At 37.4% G+C, this 17480-nt stretch overlaps 1 protein-coding gene across 3 annotated transcripts in view; it reads right to left on the reverse strand.

Moving 5' to 3' along the window:
- Positions 1 to 17480, reverse strand: part of GRID1 (glutamate ionotropic receptor delta type subunit 1) — a 1530549-nt gene that overhangs the window by 329702 nt on the left and 1183367 nt on the right. For all 3 annotated transcript variants that reach the window (XM_082268262.1, XM_082268263.1, XM_082268264.1), the window contains exon 8: positions 5142 to 5261. In XM_082268262.1, coding sequence (XP_082124388.1) covers positions 5142 to 5261 — 120 coding nt within the window. The remainder of the gene's footprint in view (positions 1 to 5141; positions 5262 to 17480) is intronic.

Genomic DNA, 17480 nt, shown 5'->3' on the forward strand with positions numbered 1-17480 from the left:
TAGCAAAGAGGAGAGTGCAAGAAGTTACACTTTTGATACCTATAGCAAGGTGGAGGCATATCACCAGGCAAAAGGTTTTGTTTACCTAACAATAAAAGAAATCAGGGGGGGAAACCATACTAAAGTTCATAGCTGGGCCAGTTTTAGTCTACTTGGCCTGACACTGAGGCAAGAATATCACTATACGTTTTTTTAGGTAATATATTTTAAAATAGGATGATTTTTGCCCATGCCATGTTAGCATCTCTTTGGGAATCTAACTTTTTTAATTTCTTAATTTTGGATGTCCTAGGTCTTTGGACCAGATCCTCTTTCTATCTCTTGTATATCATATATTTGTACACTTTTTTTTTCCCATACATTGACATGGTAAGTTGTGGGGGTACTCTATCGCTGTTTCCTTTTCTGATCATACTGTATATGTATTTTTGTTTTTGTTCTGAATTTTAATAAAGTTATGTACCCCCTTTTTTCTTTTATTCTTAGACAAATAAAGCTATTGTGCTGGTGATATGCCTCCACCTACCTATGGTTAGCTTGCTGCTCCCCGCTGACACCTAGGGTTTGTTGGAGTCCTCCATGCCATTTGTTGATATTTGATATATATGTGGGATGTCTAAATTGCTAACCATGTTCCCAAAAGTTTTTCTGTATGTAACTATATATTATTTTCTATATCCATAGCACCCAACTCCTGAGGAATTAAGAGAGGCTATATCGATTGAACAGCCTGTAACTATATATTGTGTATCTGTTTCTGTATTGTTATTGAAGTATCATCATAATTTATTATCTTAGCTCTGGATTTAGCCTTCTTATGGGTGGGATTCAAGTCACTACTTTATTGTAATATACTGTACTCATTTCATTTTATGATGTGTTTCCTAATAAAAGAATGATTTTAACCTTAATATGCGTGCATCAAATTAATTGAGAGGTCACGCTATTAAAGTCCCATTATCTACGTTTTTTTTTTCCAAATATAATCATAAGGGGTATCCATCAGATTCCCCCTTACATCCCTCTGTGCCCAACAACCCCCCCCCCCCCACACACACACACACACATACACACACCTTCATTTCAGGAAAGCAGGGCAGTAACTGGGAGTTGGAGCTGGTGTGGAAAGAGGAAGTTCAGTCCCCCTGTAACGGGAACTAGAATTACAGCAGCCCCAACAACCAACCACAGTGGAGGGGGGAGAGGATCTACATTGGGGACTTGGGGGGGGGGCATAACTGGCTGGCAGTGGATGTGCTGGTCTCCATGCTTTGATACACTAACCACAGCTGGAGATGCTGTGGGCCAGATAAATTCTTGAAGTGGGCCAGATGAGGCTCATGAGCTGTAGTTAGGAGTTCCCTTGTCTAGAAAATATAATGTTTCTATCCACATTTGTGGCTACAAAAACCAATACCCCTTTTCCTAAGTTATCATGATGGAGGGCATTAATTGGATATTACAAAGCTAAAGAGTAAATAGACTAGCATTCCAGATCATAAGAGGTCAAACTGTGTTCATAAATGAGTCTAAATACCAGTACATCTTTAAAGTATTCACAGCGCTTCACTTTTTCCACATTTTGTTACGCTATTGCCGTATTCCAAAATTGATTAAATTCAATACCTCATAATGACAACAGGAAAGAGGTTTGTTTGAAATCTTTGCAAATTTACTAAAAATAAAAATCACATGTAAATAGGTATTCACAGCCTTTGCTATGACACTCAAAATTGAGCTCAGGTGCATCCTGTTTCCACTAATCATCCTTAAGATGTTTCTTTAACTTGTTTGAAGTCCACCTGTGGGAAATTTAGTTGATTGGACATGATTTGGAAAGGTACACACCTGTCTATATAAGGTCCCACAGTTAACAGTGCATGTCAGAGTACAAACCAAGCCATTGAGTTCAAGGAATTTTCTGTAGACCTCCGATATAGGATTGTATCAAGGCATAGATCTGAGAAAGGGTACAGAAAATTTCTAATGAGCACAGTGGCCTCAATCATCCATAAATAGAAGAAGTTGGAACCACCAGGACTCTTCCTAGAGTGAGCCACCCGGCCAAATTGAGCGATCGGGGGAAAAGGGACTTAGTCAGGCAGGGGATCAAGAACCTGATGGTCACTCTGACAGAGCTCCAACATTTCTCTGTGTAGAGAGGAGAACCTTCCAGAAGAACAACCATCTCTGCAACACTCCACCAATCAGGTCTGTATAGTACAGTGGCCAGACGGAAGCCACTTCTCAGTAAAAGGCACATGACAGCCCACCTGGAGGACTCTCAGACCATGAGAAAAAAATTCTCTAGTCTGATGAAACAAAGATTGAACTCTTTGGCCTGAATGGCAAGCATCATGTCTGGAGGAAACCAGGCACTGCTCATCCCCTGGCCAAAGCCATCTCTACAGTGAAGCCTGGTGGTGGCAGCATCAAGCTGTAGGGATGTTTCTCAGTGGCAGGAACTGGGAGACTAGTCAGAATTTTGGGAAAGATTAATGCAGCAATGTACATCCTCTGATGAAAACCTGCTCCAGAGCACTCTGGACCTCAGACTGGGGCGAAAGTTAATTTTCCAACAAGACAACTACCCTAGGCACATAGCCAAGATAACAAATGAGTGGCTATGGGACAACTCTGTGAATGTCCTTGAGTGGCCTAGCCAGGACCCAGACTTGAACCTAATTGCACATCTCTAGAGAGATCTGAAAATGGCTGTGCATCGATGTTTCCCATCTAATTCTGATAGAGCTTGAGAGGTCCTGAAAATCAGAATGGGAGAAACTGTCCAAAAATAAGTGTGCTTATGTTGTAGCATCATATTTAAAAAGACTTGAGGCTGTAATTGGTGCCAAAGGTGCTTCAACAAAGTATTGAGTGAAGTTTGGGAATATTTATGTAGAAGTACTTATGTACTTATGATTTTTTTCAGTTTTTTATTTTCAATAAATTTGCTCAAATTTAAACAAACTTCTTTTATGTTGTCATTATGGCATATTGTTTGTATAATTTTGAGGAAAATAAGCAATTTAATCCATTTTGGAATAAGGCTATTACAAAATGTGGAAAAAGTGAAGCGCTGTGAATACTCTCCGGATATACTGTATGTTCTTCATTGACTATCAAAACTGCAGATATGTTACTAGTGGCAATCTTGTTCATCACTAGTGATGTGCCCATATATTCTTAAACCTGACAATTCAGCCTATTAAGATTTAGATATGTCTTCAGTTTTCTCTGCAGAGAATCCTAAAATTCAGAAATCATAAGTACACGTATTTCTGAATTAGATAAGTCCCCAGAGTTCAGACAGGATATGCATGCAAATATTCAAATATAAAACATTTGTGAATTGCGGATTGTGTTCATTCACTATCACCAATTACTATAACACTTCAAACTTCACTTTGTTCCCTGGTCCATATCCCCTTTTATGTATAAATATCTCAATGTCTGTACATGGTTGAGAACATCTTTCTAATGTTTCTGCTGTAAAACAAGGTGGAAGATAGGAAAATGGGAAACTGAAAATATATTAAACCTTTACATATTGATAAAGGTAGTTATTGCTTTTATAATTCTGCCATTGTAAGCATTTTTTTTTAACTTTATGAGTATATCTATAATCTGAAAAAAACAATATCCAGTATGTATTGAACAGGGCAAATGAAATTAAAGTTAAATTACCTTCTCTCAATGGTAAATATAAAACATTTTATGGTAAATAATACTAATATGGATACTGTTAACATTTGTGTATTTTTATTGCTGTAAGGTGCTACCGTCCCATAAATATTCAATGCTCTCAAAATCCTTATATTAAAAGGTAAATGAATGCCAGGCGTTCCTGGAGGCTACCTTAGAAACCCTTACTATACCTTTCTACCTTTATTATAAGTTTAGCAAATAACTGGATTAGACCCATGAGGAAGGAGCAATAAAAACAGTTTGATAAAATGATACAAAAAAAAAGAATTTGTTTAAAAGCTTGTTTTGTGAATTATTCTATGGTCATCAGTTCTCCTAAGTGAAAAAAGTTGCAAATAATATTTAATTTAAATTAAAAATTATTTTATAAATATTATGCAGCTTCATTTCCCCTGTGATTTTCTTTAAAGGAAACCAATTACAAAACTGTTCAATGTAAACAAAAAATATAATAAACAAAATGCATTAGCGGAGGTTAAACTAAACAAACGCAATATATCAAAATGATTCATAGCTTTAAAAAATATAGGCAGATGAAACTATAGGTTGATATCTTCCATGGCCCAACTCACATCTTACACTGAAGCTCTTTATAGATCCTTGAAGCCACCAATCATGCTAAGGGAACAATAGCGAAGCCCAGCAGGTGATGGAAGCTGGGACAAGCTCAAACTTTTACAGCAACAATTCCGGTATTCAGATCTCTGCATAAAATGTAGGAGTCTAAATCTCTGGATCTACTTATTGTTTTAACATGGGCTTCTCTTTATGCATTTTATTTTCAGATATTTTGTTCATTAAGTCTACATTAGAGAGATGCTAACTTTAAAGGCACACAGTAGTGAAAATGTAATAGTAATCCTTGAAATGTGTACAGGGAATGTAGGCAATTTTTGATCCAGGTACGGCCATAGACCAGTCCACCTCAATATTTTTCACCCAATCTGGTGATCTGTGAAGCTCCCCCTACAGATCATGTCCAACACACTTATTGCATGCTCTTTCCTGTTTCTCTCGTATACAATTACAATGTAAAAGACATTGTTTTAAAGAAATCTAATTGGCACAAGCTTCAGGAAGCACCGCTCATGAAAATGGTGGGGAACATCAGATTATTGCCAACAAGGTGGGAGATCTAAAATCTCTAAGCTAAATCTGGAAGAAACAGAAGCTTTGGGAAAATAAATTGTGCTCAGTATGTATTTCATGGCTTAGTTTTCACTTCTTTTTTTCCTGCAGTGTATAGTAGATTTAATTTAATCCTGACACTGGTTAACATATTTAAATTTTTTTCAATCAAAAAAAAAAGTCCCTTTGGCCTTTTGTTCTGCTACTTCTCATAACTATGATTAACTATTCAAGTTAACAGAAACACTACTTGAATTAACGTTAAAACCCACTTTTTCCTAAAATAAACAAATAATAGTATTTACCCGCCGCACATCTTTGCCAAACGTCTCACTGTAGCTTGTTCCAAGAATTTCAAATTGTACATGTGGATTGGAGCCATCCTCCCTAAACTCCATAATCCCAGTTAATCCTGTTATGCGACCCTGAAGAAACAAGATTTACAAAGAGCAAAATTAGAGACAGCATTCTTGAGTAATGTAATTGCCTGCAAAAAGTTGATGATCTGTGGCTTGGCATTTTTATTTACTTTAAAATAAAATTAATTTATGGGCACTTTTTATATCCAAAAGAACAAGAATAGTGCAGCAAACATTGGCTTTGAAACAATATTTTTTCTGCCTATGTATCTTAACAGAGTTTTACAAATCATTAAACGTATTAGAAGCCTATTAGGAAACTATTGATGGAACAAATATGCTACTAAAAAATGTCAGTTACAGAGTTGCAACATTGGGGATACTGTATATTTTGAGATTAAATCATATAATTACTGCTGTTTATGTAAATGATTTTGTTAAACTATTCAGAAGATAAGATACAAATAGTCAGCAGCACGCATTCTAATATTAATATTAAAGTAGTGAAAATAAAATACAGCACACTTTTTGATAGGTAGTACAAACTATTAAAGATGAATTGTAGACCTGGAGGGAAGAAAATAAAAAAAGAAAGAGGGAAAACATAGGACACGTAATGCAAAGTATTCTTTGGCCAATATAGTTGCATTAAGGTGAATTAATCAGCGCAATCCTCAAATTAAAAGTGATGATCACAAAGCACAAAACACAAAACACCCACAGTAATCAATAAATAATATTGGAAGGCTTATGTGAGCTGGCACGGCTGAAGTGCCAAACAATGTAAGTGCAATTCTTATGTATATCAATAAATAGCCCCTTTACAAATACAGAGAGCACTAGATCTCCTTTTGTATGTTTTTCATCCACCACGTGCTTGAGACCTGAGGGATTGGTTGGAGGTGAAGGCAGAGGGGATCACCAGGCGACCGTGGATGTTAGCCTTTGTGCCCATTTTGACTCATTTGAGTCTCTGTCTGAGGTGAGCTGCTAATCTCACTATTTGTCACTGGAGCACCTGGAGTGAAGCATGCAGCACGTTTTTGCACAGATGAAGATTGTTTTATTTATCTGTCACTGAGATTGCACTGTGTATTGGGACTTTTTCACATACAATATTAAGTCACTTTATTTTTATTGGGATATTCATTATTTTGGCTTTGTTTGACTCATATTAATTTATGATCATCACCTTATTTGTATATCACGTATCACAGTTCTAAGCGATATTGGTTAACATTTATTGCACTGTGTATTGGGACTTTTTTTCACAAACAATATTAAGTCACTTTATTTTTATTGGGATATTTATTATCTTGGTTTTGTTTGATTCATATTAATTTATGATCATCACCATATTTGCATATTACTTGTCACAATTTTAAGCGATAGTGGGTAACAGTTATTCACTTAGCGCAGCAATATTATTTATTGAATATAGTTGCATTGTAGAAGAGTAAGAGACCTCAAAATGCATCAGAGGATATAGTGTATGGGGGTTTATTCAAAGTTGCCTGTTCTGGTACGGTACTGAGGTGCAGCTAGTAAAAAAGTTCATATCACTTAAAGATCTTTTTAAAATGTTGATTAGCTTAAAACATAAAATACAAAAGAAACAGAAAAATAACGCAAAAAAGTAGAGTACGGAAAGTAAAGTAAAAAGTGGCACTATTTGTAAAAAAAATTAAAAGCTCTGTAAAAAAAAATAAAATACAAGCTCTTGCAGTTTTAGTCCTATGAGATGACAAATCACTTTGCCGCCAAACTCATTCAAGCTTATTCAAACCTATTATTATTATTCAGAAAAAAAAGAGCTATATTAGGCTGAGGAGTTAATAATCTATATAGATTTATATTTTTAGGATTTATTTTTAATAACTTGCCCTTTTCTTGTATGATTTTCTTTTACATAAAGAAAGGTTGGTTTTGCATATTGCAAGTGTAAAACAACAATGGCGCAGAAACAAGTTACCTGAAGCAAATATGTATCTTAGAACAGAGGACAGAAATATCACATACCGATACCTGGAAATATTTCAGTCTAAAAAGCAGGTGTTTACAGTAAAAAGATCTTTCAGCTTGAGCCATGATAACCGTAAGGCAAGAATACAACTGTTGTGGGAATAAATAGCAATTGCAAAAAAATAATATACAATTGCGACACAAGCCATATTGTAATGTAATGTAATGTTGATGAAGAATTAGCTTTCCTTCTCTGTACAGCACTGTAATCCTTTTATTTTTTGACAATAATATATAATTTTCTGTAAAATGTATTGCAATATAGCAACCTGGAGGTGTTCAGAGAAGTGCCTGAGTAGGGATCAGGCAGAGGGGAGCCAGATAACCCAAAACATTTTAGACCAATTTCTTTACTAAACACCAATCTAAAGGTCTATGCCAAAATTCTAGCCAATGGACTAGCGGATGTAACACCCTCCCTTGATAAAGCAGACCAAGTTGGCTTTGTTAAGGGCAGGCAGACCCCCGATGGCACCCACAGGATGTTCAACCTTCTTAAGATAGTGGAAAAACATAAAATGCCCTTTATCTTATTAATGTTAGATGCAGAAAAAGCGTTTGACAGAGTGCATCGGGATTCCCTAAGGGCAGTGTTACATAAGTTTGGTTTGGAAGGCTTTATGAATTCTGCCATTATGGCCCTTATACACTTACCACCTGCACGTGTTTTTAACTCCAATGTCCTTTCGGGCCCCTTTAGTATTACAAATTGTACCTGACAAGGATGCCCACCAACCCCATTATTTTTACATTATTTTATGGAACCCCTTGCTGCTTGCATTCGCTCAAATCAATCTATCTCTGGTAGAAATAAAGCTAACTATTCTCATAAAATAGGCCTATTCGCCGATGATGTAATCCTTACACTGACTGATCTGGCTCCTTCCTTGGTAGAGGTATTGGCCAATATAGCTGCTTTCGAATTATCTTGGCTAGGCTGGATGGCAGCATTCAAAATGCTAATCATACCTGAACTCTTATACTTTGTCCAGACAATCCCTATTCCTCTACTTCCTACCCTCTTCAAGAGCTTAGAAAGTACCTGGCGACACTACATTTGGCAGTGTAAAAAAGACAGAACACCTTATATCACCCTAATCAAACACAAATCAGTGGGAGGAGTGGGCCTTCCAGTACTGCAGACATACCACAGAGCTGCTATTCTGAATCAACTAAAAGCTTGGTTTGTCCCAAAATCAGAAAAGCTATGGGTACAAAATTGAGAAGGCTGAGATAGGCAATCAAGATCTCCAATCGTTACTACTAGCCAAAACCTTGGATTGTCCAATCCAAGTTCCTGATCTCACTTCTATTCAAGAGTCGATAGTAGCATAGAGTAATCTTATCCATTCTATTCCTACCACTAGTCCCACTGTTACTATACCCACTCCCCTTACAGTATATTCATTTTTCATCCCATCACTACAGGTTAACCAGTGGGTGCAACAAGGATATAAGTCAGTAACTGAGCTCCTCCAGGACTCAAACTTGACACGTACTTACCAAATGATCTAACTTCTGTCATTTCATAAGAGACATTCCTCCTCCTCTATTAAATTAGATGCAGTATTATGGAATTATTTGACCACTAAATTCCATACAAAAGGAGGCATCTCATGGTTTTACCACATCTTCCAATACCCTAAAGAAGCAACAAAACCCTTCTTTATACACAGCTGGGAGCAAGACCTGGGTAAACAATTATCTTTAGTAACGTGGCATAATTCCACAAGGTGCAACTTCCTACTGTTCTGCTGCACTGGCCACTGGGATACGGCTCCTAAAACTTTGTATAAGGGGTAATTAACCCCCACTTAGGCTGTCCAAAATGTATCTAAATCTTTGCTGTGGGCAATGCGGTCATACTGGCACATTAGACCATATTTTATGGGAATGTAAGTGCTTTACAAGTTTCTGGAAAGGGGTATTTGTACTCAAAAGTAACGGGAGTTCTTACCAGAACTTCGCCAACACCTAGCAATCCTTAACCTGGATATAAATAAATTCCCTCTCCAGTACAGAACCAAAGTATTTCATATTCTGATAGCTTCTCGATTAACATTAACAGCAAACTAGAAAACTACCTTAGCTCCAAATGTATCTGAAGTAATTAATCGAGTAAAAACCCAGTATCAATATGAAAGAACTATTGTCTGCAACTCCCATGCCTTGAAATCCTTTGACTAGATGGTTAGCATGGGTCCTTCAGTATATGTGAGTGTATAGACTAATATTGTTTCCTTAATTGATGTCTGACTGATATCCAACCAAAGATTGACTGAGCGTCTCTGGTGCATATTGTTATCTCTCTTTTCTTTTTTACTTTTTCTCTTTATTTTTATTATTTCTCTACATAGTATGTCCCACCTGCCAGGTTCACGCAAGTTGGTTTCTATGAGTTTGAGACAATATGAGCCCACGGTATTCCAGTCTAGAATTATAAACTGGGGATAAAATTGTGTATTATTCATCGGCTAATTGTCAGCTACTGTATATAGAGCTCTATTAAGACTGTTTCTGTACACATTTGAGTACAGGTTGAAATTGTTTAGTGTCAAATGTTATGTTCACTATTATGAACCACGCTCTTCATTACATGCATTTTTGTGTCTATTCTGTTTTAATTTTGTGTGAAAACTCAATAAAAAACATATTGAATCATACATTGATCAGCTTTTATTTATTCATGCAAAACCCTTATACCAAAAGGAAAAAACGTTTTGCTGTAACTAATTATACAGTGTGAGCTGGAGGTTGGCTTAAATGTGTTAATGATTTTAAACCTGCTAATACATTAACACTCTCTCCCCCAGACTGACATTGCTGCTGTATCTTGTGCCTCCGCTTCTCATTCCTCCAGAGTTGTGTGTCAACAATACAGGAGGTGTGTTAATGGCCAGATCACCAGGTGAAAACAGAGCAGAAAAAGTCAAAGAAAAGTAAACTGATGTAGCCTCCACATCTAATGATTGGTAAGCTGCAATATATTACATTTTTGGTTTTTGAGTTTAATGCCACTTTAAAAAAGTGCTGTGTATCTTGCAACATTTGTGTATGGGAAACGGCATGGTTTTACCCATTGTCTTTATTTGTACATAATAATAGCTTTTCCTATATTTTCCCTTATTTATTTTATTTTTAAAACCAGTATTTTTTCCTAGAAAACTACTTAGAACCCCCAAACATTACATATATTTTTTTAGCAAAGACTCTGGAGAATAAAATGTCGGTCATTGCAAATTTTTTTGTCACGCGGTATTTGCGCAGCGGTCTTTAAAACGCCATTTTTTTGGGAAAAAATTTGAAAAATCACATTTCACTGCATTTAAAAAATACTAAACAGTAAAGTTAGCCCATTTTTTTTGTATATTGTGAAGGATGATGTTACGCCGAGTAAATAGATACCCAAAATGTTACGGTTTAAAATTGCGCCCCCCCCGTGGGATGGCGACAAACTACGGTCAATAGAGATCTCAATCGGCGACGTTTTAAATTTATTTAACGGTTACCAGTTTAGAGTTAGAGTGTAGCTTTTTTTTTTTTAATTATTGCCCATGCTCTGGCGATCTCGGCGATACCTCACATGTGTGGTTTTAGCAGCGATTTAATTCGCGGCTTGACTTGCGTATACGTTTTTTTTTTTGCGCGAGCTAACAGTGAAGGGGGCGGCTAAATTTTTTTTTTTTCCTATTTATTTTTTATTTTTTTTTTACTTTATTACAGGTTTTTTTTAAAAAAAATCTGATCACTTTTATTGCTGTCACAAGCAATGTAAACATCCCTTGTGACACCAATATATAGTGACAGGTACACTTTATGGAGGGATCGAGGGTCTAAAAGACCCTAGACCCCTCCACTACACTTCCATGTATGCAAAACTCTGAAGACAGCATTTTTGCATACAGCCGTTTTTCAAATTTGCCGCCTTTTGCACCACAGTAACCCGGAAGTGACGTCATGGACGCCGCCTCCGGGTTACGTCATCGGAGACCCGATCGATGCCGTTTCTGGCATTCATCAGGACTCCATCCAGCCGGTGAACGTGCCGGCTGGGCGTTCGGGCTCCCGGAGGGACGGGAGCCCCGAGCAAAGCCACAGAAGGCGGCAGGAGGGGGGGCTCCCGAGCCGCATCGGTCGTTACCGACAGAAAGCCGACCAGTCGGCTTCAAACCACGGTACCAGGATGATGCCTCTAGCTAGAGGCATCATTCCGGTATAACCCCGCAAAGTTACCCGACGTACGGGTACGTTTGTATACGGTAAGTGGTTAATTATAACTTGCAACTGTTGCTGACAGTCCGCTCAAGTGATAGCTCCTTTTCATTGTACTTCCCTGTATCCATTGAAAAACATTGCAATTTAAAATCACTATGCACTCAAAAAACCTTACACCCTCATCCCAGGTGTACCCACAACCCCCTGTTGTATTCCCATTTAACCCAAAATTATTTGTCTTCTCTTAGTTAACGGTATCTTAATTGTACTGCATTGATTTTACCAATGAGATTTGCATTTGGTGTTTCTTCCTCTGTGATCTAAGTACAATTTTCCTTGGTCACAGATCCCCCTTCACTGCACAGAATGTCCTCCTCTGACATGACATGTGCAACAGAGTATGCCACCTCCATCCAATGGTACATACTTGACACCCAGCTGTCCATGGATATGATCACGTTTATGTCTTGCCATTCCTAGCCAAACTTGCTTGAATGGGGCAGAGACAGCCTTATGGGGATAAGGAGAACAGGGACCAAGGGTGATTAAAATGAGTCTCCCACCAAACAAGACTACCTCAAAACTCCAACTGGTTCCCCCTTTGCAGGCTATCATTATTTTTATAACCTTTGTTTTGTGATCCTTGCCCTTGTTTGCTTGACAAGGACAGGGATAACATTGACATTGATTTTTAAAGAAAAATCTGTCAATAATTAAAACAATAAAAATACATAACATATATTGTGATAGTGGGCAGAAATATGTTGATTATTCACCATGTGTGATTCAGTAGCATAGTGGGAAGAGGTCACCTCTACCAATCTTTTTTATTTTTGCCTTCTTTCCCTTCCCCCTGGCTGTATGTATTTTCTTCTCCATTTTCTGCTGTCTGCCCATTCTCCTGTGTTGTGGAAGGATGTGCAGCCTATATGCATTGGTTTTCCCCCTGCAGCTATGTCTCCAGTTCTCTTGAAATGCATCACCCATGTAGATAGATGCAATAATTTGTAATTGTTTCCATCAATACTCCCTTTGTCTATTTCCAGATGGAACCCATTTTGCCTCTCCCTTTTACATATACTGAGACATAACCAACCTACTTACACACTGTCCAGTCACTGAACAATGCTTGTGGCTGTAGTCTATTGTGAGATAATACCTGCCTGAAGGCGGTGTGAACAACAGTTCAGCCATCTTAGTTACTAGAAGCCATTTTATAATACTGCTGTGATAGAATGTTTTATATTCTGCATAAGACATTTGCCCACGCTAATTCTCACAGGATAAGAGTCCCGTCTTTTATTGTAAATAATGTTACTTTCCCGAAATGACGTGCATGTGTGCTCTCCAGCAGTCTGGGGCAAGATGACCAGATGTCATATATACGCAGATAATGTCCTTGGGGAGAGGTCCATGAGACGCCATGGGAGTAACCCACTGTTATAATGTATTCTAATGGTAAATGTTTTCTATATAATCTGTAAGCAATAAACCAATATCAGGTCATTCTGAACAAACCATATGCTGCCTGTGTATTGAGTTTTATCAGAGTGGCCTCCAGGCCTGCAGAGTCCAGAGGTCAACCAGGTCGAGTCCACAAGTCTACCACTTGGAGTGGTTAACTCCAACACTGCCTAGTTCCTTTATATGTGTTTCCTAATTAAGAGCTCACATACCGTCCCAGCACTATTTCAGATTTCTAACAATTACATACCAAATATTTCAAGAATAATTGTGGATACACGGATGGGAGATAGTTCAGAAAATGTGGGGCTGTGTTTCTGAATTGCTTTTTTTTTTCACTTTATATTGATTTTTTTTTTTACATTTTTTAAATATTGTAGTGGATTACTTCAAAAAAGGAAAAGAGGGGCCCAAAGTGCTGGCGAGGGACCCGAGAAAAGGAGGCTCGGGGATGCTCTGTGCAAAACTACTGCGCAGAGCAGGTAAGTATGACATGTTTATTTTTTTATAAAATTGTTTTCTTTAAAATAACTTTAAAGAAGGCCTGCCAATAAAATAAACCTGCTTTATTAGGTCCAGGAGCTGACACACTGTATCAAAACTTAATTTACAAGTTTAATTGTTGTTGGAAAAAATTAGGGCTTTTTTTTGGCCAAGGGGGTATGCTTGTTAGAGCTGTGTTACTCTCTATGACACAAAAAAATGAATTTTAGGCAGGGGTACAGTAGAATTGCCAATCAAGTGTCCCCTCTACTGAAAATACAAGTGTCCAAGGTGGTGATGAAGATAGAGAATAATGGCAGTATTAAAAGCAGCAGTTCCCTCCATGTTCCAATCATTCCACAACTGTAAGAGTCATTTAAATTTGCCAAATCTTAGGCTTGCAAAACATGGGTCCAATGTTGAAAGAATTTTCTTTCAAAAATCAGAAATTGTGTGTGTTTTGTGATTCAATGGTGCCACCATTAATTTAGAAATTCAACCAACCAAGCCTTCAATTTCACCTCATATTTCTACAGAAAAGAATTTTAGTGGCTGGGAATCTTCCTTTCTTTCCCGGAATTTTCTTTTCTTGCACTCATGTGCTTTTTCGATTAAATTTCTCACACAATTCTCCCATCATTGATTAAAAAATCGGTTGTTTTCCAAAAAACTTCCAACATGCCCAATCACTTAGATTCAATGACTGCACATAAATCAGGCATTGCTGCAGCCCACTAATGGTGCAAAATTCGAACCAATATTCTTAGATTAAATTCGACCCATGTATGGCCAGCCTTGGAGGGCAAACCCTCCTCTGACATATATGTTCTGGAGGAGACATTTTCCATAGTGCTGTATATTTCAGAGGTATCATACAGTAGCTAGCTGTAAAACCTATTAAAAAAATATTTTGAGAGAATGGGTAGACTTCACAAAGATCAAAAAGTTCACCTGATTTAGGTTTGTACTCCATCAATGGTGATTTGGATGATATCAGTATCGATAGATAAAACATGAGGAAATACTTTGGGGTGGAGAAGTGATACGGAATCTAAAGGAGTGGCCATCATATTGAGAGGCCCACACCAGGGAAATGAGTATGATACATCAGAGAGGGATCGTGAGGAAGAGGTTCTGCATTGTCCTGCTTCTCTTCTTAGATCCCATTAGTGAAACCCTTGCCTGTAATGGTTTTGAGTTTTCATATAAATGATAATCTTTTGTGGTGTAAAACACCTTCATCATTTGATTTCTTGCCCAACCACAATAAATGCTTTAAAAAAACATTATGTATATTTCTGTACAACTAATTGATTACAGTTACAAAAGAGCCCCTAAAATGTCTAGTAATATATTTTGTAGAATTTCTGATCTGCGGGACAAACGTTTGCCTTCATGGGGCAGCTTGTGGATTGAAAAATCGCAACTTGCCAACTGAACCTATTTTTCATTACTCATCTATAGCCAGCCAAAGAGCTACAGGCATGGTTATACTAATAAACCATTTCTTTCTGTTCAACCTGACAATTATGTGAACTGACCATCATAAATGCTGATTTGGAAGTTGTAAACAATTTCAGATAAAATTAGCAAAACACAGCCCATGCAGCTTGTTTATTACTGTATTTTATTTGCTAGTGTTTGTTTGCAATTCAGTAAATGTTTTGGAAAACAGGTCATTTGAGTTTGCCACATGCATGTTTTCAATGATTGCAGTATTTTTTTTAAGTAAAATTCAATTTTCAAAGATTATGGTACTACAAGGTATTCATTGATGAGAGAAGAAAATTGAGTCAGTATTGGAGTGTAAACGTTTTTTTTTTTTTTTTCTAAATGGATGTACACTGAAGCAGTAATTTCACTCAGGTATTTTTATTTGTCATTAAACATACACAATACGACATAAAAAATTTATAAAAAAAAGCAACACAATATACAGTGCCTTGCGAAAGTATTCGGCCCCCTTGAACTTTGCGACCTTTTGCCACATTTCAGGCTTCAAACATAAAGATATAAAACTGTAATTTTTTGTGAAGAATCAACAACAAGTGGGACACAATCATGAAGAGGAACTAAATTTATTGGATATTTCAAACTTTTTTAACAAATAAAAAACTGAAAAATTGGGCATGCAAAATTATTCAGCCCCCTTAAGTTAATACTTTGAAGTGCCACCTTTTGCTGTGATTACAGCTGTAAGTCGCTTGGGGTATGTCTCTATCAGTTTTGCACATCGAGAGACTGAAATCTTTGCCCATTCCTCCTTGCAAAACAGCTCGAGCTCAGTGAGGTTGGATGGAGAGCGTTTGTGAACAGCAGTTTTAAGCTCTTTCCACAGATTCTCGATTGGATTCAGGTCTGGACTTTGACTTGGCCATTCTAACACCTGGATATGTTTATTTGTGAACCATTCCATTGTAGATTTTGCATTATGTTTTAGATCATTGTCTTGTTGGAAGACAAATCTCCGTCCCAGTCTCAGGTTTTTTGCAGACTCCATCAGGTTTTCTTCCAGAATGGTCCTGTATTTGGCTCCATCCATCTACCCATCAATTTTAACTATCTTCCCTGTCTCTGCTGAAGAAAAGCAGGCCCAAACCATGATGCTGCCACCACCATGTTTGACAGTGGGGATGGTGTGTTCAGGGTGATGAGCTGTGTTGCTTTTACGCCAAACAAAGTTTTGCATTGTTGCCAAAAAGTTTGATTTTGGTTTCATCTGACCAGAGCACCTTCTTCCACATGTTTGGTGTGTCTCCCAGGTGGCTTGTGGCAAACTTTAAACAACACTTTTTATGGATATCTTTAAGAAATGGCTTTCTTCTTGCCACTCTTCCATAAAGGCCAGATTTGTGCAGTATACGACTGATTGTTGTCCTATGGACAGAGTCTCGCACCTCAGCTGTAGATCTCTGCAGTTCATCCAGAGTGATCATGGGCCTCTTGGCTACATCGCTGATCAGTCTTCTCCTTGTATGAGCTGAAAGTTTAGAGGGACGGCCAAGTCTTCGTAGATTTGCAGTGGTCTGATACTCCTTCCATTTCAATATTATCGCTTGCACAGTGCTCCTTGGGATGTTTAAAGCTTGGGAAATCTTTTTGTATCCAAATCCGGCTTTAAACTTCTCCACAACAGTATCTCGGACCTGCCTGGTGTGTTCCTTGTTCTTCATGATGCTCGCTGCGCTTTAAACGGACCTCTGAGACTATCACAGTGCAGGTGCATTTATACGGAGACTTGATTACACACAGGTGGATTCAATTTATCATCATTAGTCATTTAGGTCAACAATGGATCATTCAGAGATCCTCACTGAACTTCTGGAGAGAGTTTGCTGCACTGAAAGTAAAGAGGCTGAATAATTTTGCACGCCCAATTTTTCAGTTTTTTATTTGTTAACAAAGTTTGAAATATCCAATAAATTTCGTTCCACTTCATGATTGTGTCCCACTTGTTGTTGATTCTTCACAAAAAATTACAGTTTTATATCTTTATGTTTGAAGCCTGAAATGTGGCAAAAGGTCGCAAAGTTCAAGAGGGCAAAATACTTTCGCAAGACACTGTATATAATATCTACAAGGTGTATACACACTTGTGTATAAAATAAATGTCTCCAACAGAAACTCAAAGGAAAATATACATTTTAAATTATAAACAAATCGTCCAGTGCTTTATTAACAGACATTTGAAGTTAACCTTTTCAGAGCTGAAATCAGAAAACAAAACCATTGAAAATGAAGAGCTTAGTGGGGCTGTTCAGGAAAAATATAGAAAGAAGGAAGTAATTAAGACGTTTTGTTGGTCAGCGTAAAAAAATGGAAGAAAATGAAAAAAAGTGAGAAATGTCAAACAGGAAAGGTATTAAGCTAAAGACACCCTTAATACTGAACCATATTAACAGGTTATAAGACAAAATACAAGTTCTTGGGAAATGTGTGCTTGCACTGGTTAAAAAATCTCAAAACCCAAACAACGATCTTCTCTTATTTTCTTCCTTATGGTCTGTTTAATGAGCTGATAACTTCCTGTGTTTTCTTCCTGTACTGCACTCTTATCAGTTAGTACTGTTCCCAGCATTCTCTGCAACAGAGAACAGGGGA

The sequence above is a fragment of the Pelophylax lessonae genome (assembly GCF_965119305.1).
Source record: "Pelophylax lessonae genome assembly, chromosome: 9".
NCBI lineage: Eukaryota > Metazoa > Chordata > Amphibia > Anura > Ranidae > Pelophylax > Pelophylax lessonae.